Here is a 14,660-nt window from a genome sequence, read left to right as displayed (position 1 = left end):
ACAGCCGCTTACATTTCACGTGAACGGATTCGTTGTCTGCTGTAAAACGTCGTCAAACATCTGTTACTGTGCTTACGCTCGGCTTATTTTTATTTAATAAGGGAAACGTCAGAGTTCGAGTTCGCCTCCATTAGCTAGAAACAAACAAAGTATCGAACAGCATCAATAAGCCCTCACTCAGCGCTTAAATTCATACTGGAGAAACATACCAGGTGGACTGACCATTTTCCTCATGGTAGCAAAACAAAAGAAACAGGGCTCTTTCTATTTGACTGATTTTAATGGCTTCTGCAGTTAAAACAAGCGCATTCACCAAGATGGCTGAAGACGGCTTTATTTGCCAGCTTCGTATTTGAATTTGCCATTCTGTCTTTTCTGTAAACTTTGCTCAGCTCGGTCATTTTGGTTACTGTTATCACCTGAATTTAATTTGAACTAGCAGATGTGTTTAGTTTGCTGAGCTAGTTTTACTGGTAAGCTAGTTTTTATTTTAATCCTATGCACCCAGTGTTTCCAAAAAAATCATCCAAAATTGTCATCTTCAAACAAAGTTTTTTTTTCCCCCAATAATACTTTGAACATTCTTTTCATGTGTAGAGCAACTCTTTGTGTATGCCATTACTGTCATGGTTATCTGTGTATCATGGATTTTGTATTATATTTGGAAGGATAAAAAAATATATATAGATAAATAAAAATACAGCCACATGCTACAAACATGTGGTCAATAAAAGGCTATATTAATCTTACCATCATTTAGTGTTGATATGGCCTTAAATTAGATTAAAAATGCACACTGACTTGTTTAGGACTTGGGACTTGACTCAGGACACAAGTGTCAAGACTAGAGACTTCCTTGTTATTTGTTCCCACCTCTGCACATTGCACATCCTTTAACTTGCAATTTATTTGTATGATGTCTGTTTGATGTTTCTATTTTATTTTTATACATAGTATATCTTTTTCTATATGTATTTTGTTAGGTTTATTTTTATGTTGACATCTGCACCAAGAGAAATGTCTTGTACACCTGGTACCTGGTGAACAGACTGAACACACAAGAACAGACAGAACGGACAAGGCCAATCTTGTTTTAGTCATATTTCTGCAATGATAATGTCCACTCGTAGAGCAATACCAACCTGTAGCTGGTGAGATGCAGTAATCATCGTCCACTGATTGTCCATAAACGTCGTCATCCTCAAAATCTAAGGAAAATGAAAACAGAAAGGGGACACTGTACGTGAATACTGTACAGTAAAAGCGTTCTGCTACTGTTACATATCAAGCTTGTAAAAACGTGGTTCTTTAAGGAAACATATGCAACACATTCTCCACCAACCTGAAGAACCATTTAGACATAAAATAGTTGTAAATAGAACGATTGCCATTACTAAAGAACCCCTGAAGAACTATCTTGTTTTAAGTGTGTAGCACAGCAGCAAACTGACAACAACTGAGTCAGCGACGTGGCCAATGCTGCTTTGCCTGGTCAGCTAGTCTGCCTGACAACAATGTCTGGCGCACCCAGCTTACGTTACAGAAAGATTACGTATTTGTCAACGCTTTAAGAATCGCAGAAAACGAAAAAAAAATACTCATGAGTCTGACCACCCAAAATAACGCCAGCTAGCAACTAACTTTTCACTGCTGTGAGAATTTATCCACCTAACGTTAGCTGCGTTAACGCTGCAGTTAAGCTCGATACCACTGTGGGCCAACAAGAAAGCAGCTGCTCTTCTTTATGTTTTCTATGACAAATAAAAGTAAGTGAGGGTTATTCTCAGGCTTTTTATCACTTACAAACTGCAAAATAAGTGACACGACATCATTCATCCAATCACGCCGGCCACTTGCTTGTTAGCTAGCCGAGCTAAACGTGCCACCCAGCTAACATTTAGCTACCAATCCAGACAAGAAAGCCTAGTACTGAGACCGAAACAGGCAAACTTGGTACGTGTGTAATCTACCTTCATCGTAGTTATAACCTCGGACATTCCTATGGCGCGACATGTTTTGTTTTTATATATTTTTTTAATTGTTTTCGTTAGCTAAAGTTGAGGCATACGCGTCTCACTCCACCGCCGCCATGTTTACCTCACAACGCAGCGAGGGCACGCATGCGCAGTGAAGCTAAAAATAGTTGCATTTCGAATAAAAGTCACTTAAGGATGGCAGCGCGTTTCCGCTACTGGAGCAAAAATATAACCATTTCAACCAACTTATAATACTGAGTAGGTTGTTCATAATTCTGACTTAGTATCTCATCATTCAATTCTATCTCATAAATATGTTATGAAATACTATGTTATATATATATATATATATATATATATATATATATATAACATAGCTTATACACCTCACATGTCTCAAAGCTCTAAACACTTTAACTTCTCTGACCAATATAACCTTTTTTCCCTGAGGGTTTGGTCACTAATATAGGTTTCTGATCTGTTGGAAATCATTTTAACATGAGCACAAGCATCTTAATATCTCATTAATGCTAAATATGGATATAGCATTACCTCACTATGCAGTTTTTCCATTTTCTTTGTTTCTTCATTCATTCACTATTTATTTTGGCTACATTGAATTTTAGTTGTGTAAGGATGTTTGTAAATTTGCAGTTTGGAAGAAATAAAGCAATAGAAGGTGCCACGCAGTTAATAAAACATGTGTTATTTATCTTTATAACACATGACACATGCATGCAAAAATAAGAAGCAGACCTGGCCTTAAGGATACCATAGACTTCAGACTCTGCTTAAAGGAGAATTCCATCAATATCTCAACAAAATTCATTTGTACAAGCCAATCGCAGTAGTTTTTATGTAAAATGATTAATCGCAGAGCAAATTACCACCTCAGATTTCTTTACAGTGGTGGTGATGGGAACCAGGAGTCACAATGTCAGCAACGTAAACATAGCCTTTTTACTTACAATCCAAAACCACCAGAGAAAATTCACATATCTCCTGAGTGTGTCTACACAATGTTCATAATGATTCAGAAGAAATTTAGAAAATGTTTCCTTACTACGCCTTGCATGTACCTCTGCATAATCAATGTGTTTTAAAAATACATTTTAGGCCAAAACCTAATCACAGACGTATCTTTAAACAACATCAAAGGCATCAGGTAGTCAGTTTCATTTTGTGTAATAACTTGCTGTAAGGAAGCTTTAAGAGGCATTGAACTTTTCAGATGTCTGGTTCCTATCAACACCACTGTGAACAATTCTGACTCTGTAATTTTCTCTAGAACGGAGCGTTTCACACCAAACCACTCTGAATAATTTCCTTCACATCTTACCGATTTAATTTTGCAGGAGTTTTGAAAAATCAGTGGAATTCCCCTTTGAAACATTATTAATTAAATATATGTGGACAATTTACATTGTTTCCTCACTGAAAAAGTGCTGCATTGTATTTAATGTATTTATGTACTGTACATAATTTCCACATGACTAAAATACATTACATTAACACAGTTTCTGCCAAATATTAATAAACCGAAAGGCAAAATTGAGTTAATTAAATACATTTATGTGGAATGATGTGTGCATTTAAAGTCAATTCGGTACCTCACTTTTTGCAGTGCAAAGTCACAGGTTGAGGTTCACCTTTGGCCCTGAGACATGCTGCGAGATGACCAGGTGGAAAAAATCCCCTGTGAGAGTGATTTCCCAGTGGAAACTGTCCCACAGCTGCTGCACCTCCACCAGTCCTGGAAATCACCTTCTTCTCCCCCCTCCACCCCCTCCTGCTTCTCTCTTTCTTTCTGTCTTTCTCTCCAGCAGGACATTCAGAGCAAAGGTCTTACATCACTGAAGAGCTCAATGGAGTTTCGTTTTTCAGACTTGATAATGTGATTCATGTAATATAATGGAATTCACAGTTGCCATGACCTCACTGATAAAGCGATAAAGGATGTTTGTGCACCTACTGTTGCAAACAATAAAAACAGTAATTCACATCAGCCACCAAAGCAATGTTTATGTTTCTAAAAGTGGCTTTGGGGCTTTTTTAAGCCCCACCTCTCATCTGTCTCTTGCATTTAAACGCAACAGAGAGAGGATGTTAATAATAACGCTGCACAATTTGAAGTATCTTCTCCTCTCCACGCCTTCATACTTCCGCAATGATGTTTGTAGGTCATCATCCAGCAAGACGATTATTTTTAGCCTGAAACATCAATAGAACAATTCAGTAATAAAGTGAAATGTTAAGTGTCTCTGCATACGTGTGTGCACATTTATATCTGATTAAAGCCAATGTGTGACATTTCATTTAAATTATCAGGTTTTATCATGAATAACATTGCATGAAAATTACAGAAAGCATTTGTTTTTGAGAGATCAAGTTCTACTCTTGCATCAGATCCGAAAAATCCACAGGTGTCCATTCTTCTGCTGTGAGAAGACAACTTAAGTCCTATAAGGGTGTAGCTTCAAACAAGCCCTTACTGAGAAAAGGAAACAGGCAAAACAGAAGAACATTTGCAGTAGAACATTAAAACTGGACATCTGAGATGTGGAGTGAGGTTGTATGGACTTATGAGTCTAAATTTGTAATTGAGATTATTTGGATCGTGAGAAGCAGAAAGAGCAACCAACTTCTAAGACTGAACTTTGGAAAAATATCCCTGCAGATTTCTTTTACAAACTGAAAGCAAAGTGTGGACACAATGGGCCTCATTCACCAACCGTTCTTAAAACCCACTTATGCAGTTTTCACAAAGATTCTGACATTCACACTCAAGAGCGCAGAGGTATGAACAGTTCTGTGGCTTAATCATAAATCTGACAGACTTTTTATTTAGGACCTTTCTCAAGAACAAATTTAGGAAAAAACTTAGGAAGATATTAGTGAATGAGGTCTAAATATAGAAAAAATAGTTTCCGTGTTATTTTCTGTTAAATATATTGTTGCTGCTGCAGCAAAACCTCCTATCTCCAAGACGGAAACTTTACAGAAGAAGGAAAAACTTTCTTAACTTTGAATGGAAGATAATGGAACAAGATTTTTTTCCATGCAATTTTGGATCATCTCTTCTGGTCCATTCATCACAACATTTCAACATGTTGTAAAAAGCAAAGTAATTTTTTTGACTAAAAAATCATTTAAAATAACTAAAATGGAGATACAAGGTTATGTTCTGACAGTGATGCTATGTTTTTCTAAATCGCTTATCCTACTGGGTTTCAGGGAGAGCTGGAGTCCATCCCAGTGGTCATTTGGCAGAAGGCAGGATACACACTGGACAGGTCGCCAGTCCATCACAGGACAGATACACAGACATACACATTCACACACACATTCACAAGGGCAATTTAGCATGTCCAATTGGCCTGACTGCATGTCTTCGGACTGTGGGAGGAAACTGGAGTACCCGGAGGAAACCCACGCAGACACGGGGAGAACATGCAAACTTCTAGTGTGGGAATAAGGTTGAAGTTTTAAAATGGTCCATATATGGAAACTAAGCTGCAAGAATTCATTGTTTTTGTGATGTCACTACAACCAACACATTTACATACATCTTCTTATTCGGCCTGCTTTAGTTTAGTCCTGCCTATTCATGCTGAAGTTCTAAGTAGCGTTTTAACCTGGCCTGCTTTCTGAATGGTGCACAATACAGAGCAGCCAAACACAACAGATAATTTAAATGTCAGTCTTAAAGGTACAGGAACAAAAACAGCTAGTTTAACTCTGAGGGCTACCGCACACCTAATGCATCACAGAGCTCACATAGCAGAAGGCCTCTACAGAATGCCAGCAAGGAGAGCCAATAAACAGCAAGTTCAAGTTCATTTTTACACTGTACTCATATTAACTGACTGCAATAAAGGGTTCAGGATCAGCCATCACACTTGGCATGAGTTTACTAATTCATCTCTTCATAAATTTGCTGTTTTTGAGCTGAACGATTCAAGCTGAAAAAAAGATAGTAATGACTATTAATGTTAGCATTTGTCTGTTTATCTAAAAGACTGACTGCCTTTCTCTGTGTCAGTTCCAAGCCACACGTGATCTGCTTTCTGTGGTCTCGATGAGGCTTTAATTTAATGTAGTTATGGTAAAATGCTGAGTGAGAAGTAGAACTCAGAGTTGCCATCATTAAAAACAATTTAAAGAGATGAAGAGAGGTCGGAAAAGTGAATCACAGCTGTTTTTGGTACAAAAATCACACAAATGACACAAGTGGAGCTCATGGAAAACATTTAAATGCAAGAAAATGGGGGATATGGGCCCTTTAAATGCACTGAATGTAATAACATACAGAAATATTAAATGTTCTCTGTCTCTCTCCATCCCTTGCTCTGTGTGTATTTAGGTCAGTGTAAGAAAGCATAGAGGCGAGAGAACCTCAAAGCTTCAGTGTTGAGAAAGTGTGTGAGTAAAGTACTGCAGGTGTCTGTTTTTGTTCCAAGTTAAATTTAGACCTGCACACAAGTGTCAAATGTCATACAGATGTGAATGACACCTTTCAGCACAGACAGATTAGAGGCTGCTGGGGGAAGATCAATCACACACACGCACACTCACTTACACACACAACCTTGATTCATTTGGCTAGAGCCTGACTTGTTTTTCTGTGTCCAGAGATAATGGAAAGTTTGAGTACTTTTTTTAGGGCTTGCACTGCAAAGACTTCTTAGGCCTCTCCAAAGTGCTATAGATGTGGCCTATATATAACACGCGAGAAGATTAATTTTATATTTGATTCTAATTCATTTCCACATGAATAATATATATTAAATCAACACAGTTGTTGTCAAAAGTAAGGAAACTGAAAGACAAATTAGTGTTGACGTAATAAACACTGACCAGCCACTTCATTAAGCACTTCATTGTATCTACACTTACGGTCTATGTTATCAGCCCCGTTTACCATATAGGTGCATTTGTAGTTCTACAGTTACACACTGTAGTCCATCTCTTTATCTGGATACTTTGTTTAACCCTCTTCTTCTATATTCATGACCCCCACAGGACTACCACAGAGCAGGTATTGTGTGGGTGGCAGATCAGCACTGCAGTGACACTGACGTGGTGGTGGCGAGTTAATGTGTGTTGTGCTGGTGTGAGTTGATTAGACACACTTTTTAAGTTAAACATTTTTCCATTTACCTTCATTTGTGTATCAGACATCACAATCGTAATCCTAATTTGTGTTTGATAAGTCTCAAAAAGGACATTTTAATGAACACCTATTCACCTAAATGAAAAAAACACCTAAGTGTTGTGCAAATTAATATGATGCATAATGTTCAAATAAAGTCCTTTGGAAAATGCGTAAATCACTCTAGTTCTTGTTTAATAGAATAGGTAGTTCATTATCAGCTACTGGATTGATAAGGCTTAATAAGACCATTACTACAGCATTACAATGCCTCCCTATACTGAAGTGTTACCCGATAGGTCAGTTTACATTGTTTGCCATACACTGTTAGAAATAAAGGTTCTGCGCAGGTACATTTTTCATTCATCAAGGTATAAACAATATCTATGTTCCCTTAAAGGTACAACAGTGGTTTTAAGGTCCAATTGTGCTCCTTAAATAAATTTTTCCAGGTGAAAAGTATGTATTTGTACCTTTTCATAATCTAGTGTATTAAAACAGAACAATACTGAGATGAACACTTGAGGGTCCCACCCCAGTGACAAGAGGGGTACTACACCCATGACAGTTTAGCAGCTTTATTTCTAAGAGTGTAAGATTACTAAATAATCTTATAATTTAAGGATATTCAGTAATCTTAGGCCTTAGGATATAGCAAGCCTTGGAATTTAAGGGTTTAAACTGAAGATAGGATAGGACAAACACTTTTTAGATATTAACTTTATATAATACAAATGAGGAATCAGTTATTTAGCAGCTACTGGCATCAAAAGGCCTAATAACAGTATTTAAAGGGATTATAATGCCCCCTATACTGATGTGTTACCAAACAACTTGGCCAGGATGCATTGTCATTCATGTAATTATTGAAAATAAGCCTTGAGATGTTTTTATCTTGGGATTTTAAGGGTTAAACTGATTTATAAAGATATTTTAATGCTCTGGGGTTCACAAACGTAGCCCACGCATAAAAATCAATGTTTCTATAGATGTATCTCTATCTTTGCGATAACACAGTGTTTTACACTGCTAACACTTCAATCTGTAGAGTCACCCTTTCCATTCCATCTTATCACGAGATTGTACGTGACTCACATCCAGAATTAAGAGGCCATGAAGAGTGGTTGAGATACACGTCATTTTCCTCTCACCATGTATATTTGGTGGATTCTGGTCTTCTGGTGTATGAAACTAACCAGTGGACACTCAGGAAATCACTAAGCACTGACCCATCAAGTCGGAAACCCTTCATTCTTCATTCAGTCGACACTGGGGACATGTGAAATGCGAAGAGTTTAAAAGCAACAGTCAAAACTCGATCTGTACCTTGCTGGGCTTGGCCCACCATCCCTAAAGATGCATGGAAGGCAAGCATCAAGATTCTTCTCTGTCCTGTCACCCAGGTGGTGGAGCAAACCTCCACTGGCTGGCTGAACAGCAGACTCTCTTGCAGTCTTCAAATGCAAACTAAAGACTAAGACATGTCTTTGTACAACACGTAAATGAGCACTAATCCAAGTACTAAATGTATTGTATTGCACTTATCCTATATTTAATTCTGTATCTTTTCTTCTAGGTATCAGCTCTGGCTTTTGTTTCTAGCAGTGTCTGAGCTCAAGGGGATGTTTGGACTCACTTAACTTATTTGTACTAGCCAGGATACATACACTGAGTGGGCAGCAAAGCACTTTTGGAAGTCGCTCTGGATAAGAGCATCTGTTAACTGCTACAAATGTACAGCCAAATTGCTGTAGCGATTTTGGAAAATAGCAACAAAGATAACAGAACATTTTGATTTAAAACATACAGGTGTCAAGTTATATGCAAGTGCTTTTAAAAGCCATTTTAAGAAGACATGCAAAAATTGAGAAAGTGCCCTCAGACCCCAGAGAGTTAACCCCTTAAAATCCATACTATGCTTTATTAGTCAGTAGCTACAGGGACTCCAATGCAAACTAGTTGAACTATTCTTAGGTTATGAAAGCGTGTAATGAAATTTGGGCCGGCTGGCAGGCCCTGGCCTTTTAAGGGGTTAAGGACAATCACCAGTGCAAATGAGGAGGCAGTTAATTAGCAGCTACTGGCTTTGAAAGACCTAATAAGAGCTTTATAAGGGCATTATAAAGTCCCAATGACATTAACTAAGTGTTACCAAATAAATAAAACAATAAACAATACACCTAAGGGTGTAACAAGCCTGTGGATTTGAGGGATTAAACTGAAGATCTTGCAAAGAGAATCATTTTTAAACTCTTATTTTAAATTGTGCAAATGAAGAGAAAGTTAATTAGCAGCTACTGGCTTGATAAGACTAAACAAACACTGAATATTTGGTGTTGTTACCAAATAACCCGGTTTGCCTTGTTTGCCATGTAATTTAATTTAAAGGATTAAACCAATCTTGCAAAGACAATTACTTTTTAAATACTATTTTATGCAGTGCCTTTGAAAATTGCAACCATTTTATTCTGATCTCCTAAAGCTGATCCAGCATTAAAAGCCTATCTGCCACAGCTTTAAACCCTTAGCAGGAAATGGCTTTGGTCACAGATAGAAAAACAGCGCAACGAGAGGTAAACATCGGTGCACGTGGCCCTTGGTTCACCTCGTAGAGTGGTCATGACCCCAGTATGTGTGGTGCACAGTGTTTCCAAAATTCCCCCTGCAGAGAATATACACTGGAGAACGAATACAGGGACTTTGAGACAGCAGACATTTACTGTAGAGAAAGAGAGAGGAAGAAAGGGAGGGAGAAACAGAGAAAGTTCAATTAACCTCAGAAACTAAACGTACCTCTATGTGTGCGTGTGTATGCGTGGATATATTTGTACTCGTGCTCGTCTCCATGGTGACCATGTCAAAGGGCCTTTCAAGGTGACAGACTTTGCTGCAAGAGAAACTTTCCTTCTGCAAACCTCTGTCTGACATAACAGATAACACATTTGATCAAGCCTGTGAACTCTCAGGTTAAAAAAAGTGATGCGTTGAATTCGCTTGATAAAAATGCATCATCTCCGTATAAAATCAAATATATCAAATATATCAAATATATTGCGTCAATTTAATTACTGGCAAAGGTAAGTAAAGTAAAGGACAAAACTGTGTTGATGTAATATATTTATTCATGTGGCAATGTCGCAATGATGCATGCAACTTAATATAATTAACATAATAATCTAATTCGATGCATCACTTATTTTCAGTTTGATAGCTGCCAAACAAGCACACAGAGGTCACAATCAATAATATCGTTATAGTTAAATGCTCATAATATTGCCTACAAATTGCAACAGTTGGGTCTCCTGCACTCCTGGATCATAAGCTTCTCATTTTTTCTTAAGAAAGTCACACTTTGTTTCATTAGGCACCCAAATGCAAATCACATCCAAAATGACTCAGCACATCATCTCCAGTATCCTGTTTACTATAATGTAGACTGCATGTTCTGCCTGAGTCAGTCCACTTGTTGAAGCATTTATAATCATATTATTCCATTTTTAATCATCAGGCTTATTACCTAGCAATAACTATGAAATTATATGGATATTAAGTAGTTATGAGAGTGAGGAAATGATGTGTGGGCCCACATACAGAATCTTAGTGTTCAAAGTCAACGTGAATTTCAAAGTGCAATGCATGATCCTTCCATACCGTGATGTCGTTTAGAGTTAAACATGGTATCAGGGAGGGTCTCTGAGCTATCTTAAGTTTTTGATGACAGGTTGGGGTGGTGGGAGGGTGAGGTGAAACATGAAATTATTGGTTAATATTATTTTTTCTCCCCACCAGGCCCGGATCATCCAATGAGTTTTATGGGCGTGTGCCCAGGGGCCCCTGCAAGCAATTATGAGACAATCTAAACAACTGTCCCGCAGTGGGAACTTAGCGAAAAAATGAACTAATTTGTTGATTTATGGCCAATCCAAAAACTTGATGTCCCCACTTTAGTTATTTTTTTTATCTGCCCTCACCCACTTTGACTCACCACTTGGTCACTCCTATATTACGCAAGTGTCCACTCACAGCAGAAAGGGAGGAGGTGACAGTGAGGAGCGGATTATTCAAACAGACTGCACTCACCCTCAGCGGGTTAGCCTCAGTGAGCTAATCGGCCAGCCTTGTAAACTTTGCAATGCAAAACTTTTTAATAATGTACATAACGTGTGTGAGTAATTGCTTACTCTGGCTATTTACTTGGAGCAGATCCATGGTGTAATGCCTTTCTTTCTGTCCTTGTTCAGTTTTGTAGTGTTTAGCATGCTAATGAGCCAGCTAGCAGAGGAAAGTTGTATCAGCAATGACATATAACAGATGGAGTAGTTTGTAACTTAAAATCAAAAGCTGGTTTTGAAATGTTAAGCATTTTAAATGGTTTATTGCTATAGCTTCTAAACAGTTGTGTCCACCATTATTTTGGAGTTTGAAAGGGGAAATGCATCGGTTCACAATGATTTCTGGGCAAGTTCTGTTGCTGAAGTCAACACTGGTGTTCACTTGATGCCTCACCCCTCTGAGGACATGTTTAACACATTTCATTTGAGCTAACAAAGCAGGGGTGCTCAGTCCTGGTCCTGGACATCTACCACCCTGTAGAGTTTAGCTCCAACTCTAATCTAATGCACCTGATCCAGGTAATAAAGGCCTTCAGGAGCAATTGGAGCCAGGTGTTTTGGATCTGAGCTCTACAGGGTGGTAGATCTCCAGGACCAGGATTGAGCACCTCTGTAATGTGAACAGTAATGGAGTAATGGAACAGCCCTTAAGATTCCACGAGGAACTCTCTGAGGAGAAATGATGAGGCCAAATGGATTATGGCTTTTTAAAACCAGTTGTATTAAAGCAGAAGTAGGGTGCCCATTTCCAAAACCAAAAATAAAATATCAGCTACCCAAGTTAAAGAAAAAAATTGCATTGTCCTTGTCAGCAGTGACCTGTAAGATATAAATGGGAAAATGAAAACATTTCTTCGCCCGCTTTGGCAGTATGCTTTAGCCAGATTTCAGCTGTCTGATTTTATGGCGTCTTCATTTGCGTAAATGTTTTGCTTGTGAAGAACAGACGCATGTTTTAAAGGGGAGTGTTGCATTGGTTATTGGGTGTGTGTTAATCTGTGCTCTCAATGTGTATGTATTCTGCTATTGTTTTTTCTCGAATGAAAAAAAAGGGCTTGTAGCAACTGATATGCCCAACACTGTTGTTTATATGCTATCATAGGGGTGCTCCATAGCCTTTAGTCTGCTGTGATATCATATAAATTCACTGACCACCCAAAAAGGTAGCCTGGTAGAGGCCTACCAAATATCTGTGCCCATTTGCCGATAACTTGATGATCCAGGCCACCCATATCTCATAACAGTGGCACATGTCAAGGACTGAGATATATTAGACAGTAAACATACTGTCTAATAAAATAATAAATTCTGGTCTTGGTCTTGATAACAACACTAGGGATGAGTTGGATTAATCCAGAACTAATCTTTCAACATTGCATTGCAATTGTCTGAACTGCAACACTGCAATTCAAACAACCAGTAATGTTCCAACAGCCAGTGTAAAGCCTTCTCAGAAGAGTAGAAGTATGTATTGCCTTTTATTATGAGTAGTCTCAACTGAACTAAAACACACTAGACCATTTGTTACTTGTTGACTTACAAACTAAAAATAGGTCAACATTGTATGTGAAGGTCTATATACGCTGACACTGTTTCTGACTGAAAGGAAATAAGTTAAAACATTTATAAAGTTGTAATTAAACTAAGAAAAATAGATAACAAACGACAAGTTATATATATGTATATAAACTAAAAAAATAAAATCAAAACATCTAACAGGGATTGCGATCTAATAATACTTTCTCCAGCATCATCAGAATGATGAAATAGTTCATCCGAATGATGAAGAATGTGTTGTATATGGTTCTATATAGAACTTTTTTGAAAAGATTCCTATATAGCACCGAAAAGGGTACGTCTATTATTACAATGTCAAGCTTGTAACAGAAGAAGAACCTTTTTGGTGATATAAAGAACCCTTTTCAATAACGTTTTATAAAGAACCCTATGCAGCACATTCTCCATCAATCGGAAGAACCATTTCACCATGCAAAGAACCATTTAATTATGCAAAAGTTTCTTTGAGTGTTCATGGTTCTAAGATAAGATAATCCTTTACTATTCCACAATGGGGAAATGTACAGTGCTACAGCAGCTACGGGAGAGCAAGGCACTCAAGAAAAGAAGTAACAAGAAGAGAATTAACAAACAAGGTAATTAACCTGAACACTGTTAAAGTTTGTTACTTATTACTGTGTAGACAATATATATAATACCAAAGATAAAAATTACAGAAACTATATAGAACCACTTTCTTCACTAAAGAACCTTTGAAGAACCATCCTTTTAAAGAGAGTAGCACTACTTTGATCTCTCTCCTCTGTGTTCAGTAACTTGTCATTCACTGACATTTCACAGCAATCTGTCTGTAATTAACATGCCCCCCCCCCACTGAAATCTCATGTGCCCCCCAAAATCTCCCGCCTTTTGTTGCAATGCATGGATGAGCATGTCCGGCCCACGCGGGGACACAACAATGCCACATTTCTGAGCTGCGCTCCACATGAGCATCAGTGGTCAGAGACAATGGGTTGATCAGACTGATGTAATTACAAGTGACTGCAACAGTATGACAGTAAATAAGAGCAAGAAAGAGCAGAGAGAACAAAATATACTCAATATATAGAGGTTCGATCCTATAGATCAGCTGGGCATATGCGTTTGCACCATTTCTACATGATGTACTGCATTAACACAAGTACTAAGTACTAACAAAATCAAGAAGACAAACCAATGTAAAAGTAAACTGAAAGACAAACTGTGCTGCTGAACACATATTTCATTCATGTACACATCAAGTAGATTCAATGTTCACGGTAAGCGTGCATGCTAACATTTGTGGTTTCGCAATAATAGGCTGGAGCCTACCACGTGTGTCCCAGCACAAGTTTCTCATCTTTTTCTTGAAGCAGAGACACTGAAAAACCAAAACGTAAACACATTGAGATTAAAACATTATGTCCATCAGCTCCACGTGAGCATCAGTGGTCAGAGACAATGGCTCAGTCTGCCTGATGTAATTCTAAGTGACCACAACAGTATGACAGGAAATAGAAAGAGAGTTCATGGCGTGCATTCTATACTGAAAAAAGGCGATGCATTAAATTTACCTGATTTAAATATGTACAATATATTACACCAACAGCTATTGCCAAAATAGGTAAATTGAAGGACACTCTAACTTTTTTCACTGTAAAGTTTATGATTATGTAATAACAGCCTATCACATCTGACCTGACACAAGTTTCTTGTTTTTATCTTTGAGACAGAGCTACTGCAACATTAAAATGCATTAATACTATCCTATTGATGTCCATATCTGACATTACACATTACATTATCATTCTTTTTTATTCATTTATTTGATTCATTTTACACTAACATTTTACTATATATATATATATATATATATATATATAT

The 14,660-nt window shown here is 37.7% G+C and overlaps 1 protein-coding gene across 2 annotated transcripts in view; it reads right to left on the bottom strand.

Annotated features, from left to right (window-relative positions):
* hbs1l (HBS1-like translational GTPase) overlaps nt 1-2,115 on the bottom strand; it is a 39,139-nt gene extending 37,024 nt beyond the window's left edge. For both annotated transcript variants that reach the window (XM_036590722.1, XM_036590723.1), the window contains exons 1-2: nt 1,971-2,115; nt 1,143-1,208 (exon numbers count right to left, since the gene is read on the bottom strand). In XM_036590722.1, the coding sequence (XP_036446615.1) occupies nt 1,143-1,208; nt 1,971-2,013 (109 nt within the window). In that variant the 5' untranslated portion in view covers nt 2,014-2,115. The remainder of the gene's footprint in view (nt 1-1,142; nt 1,209-1,970) is intronic.
* Between the last annotated feature and the right edge of the window lie 12,545 nt (nt 2,116-14,660).

The sequence above is a fragment of the Colossoma macropomum genome, unplaced genomic scaffold, assembly GCF_904425465.1.
Source record: "Colossoma macropomum unplaced genomic scaffold, Colossoma_macropomum, whole genome shotgun sequence".
NCBI lineage: Eukaryota > Metazoa > Chordata > Actinopteri > Characiformes > Serrasalmidae > Colossoma > Colossoma macropomum.
This window is presented reverse-complemented; position numbering and strand designations above follow the sequence as displayed.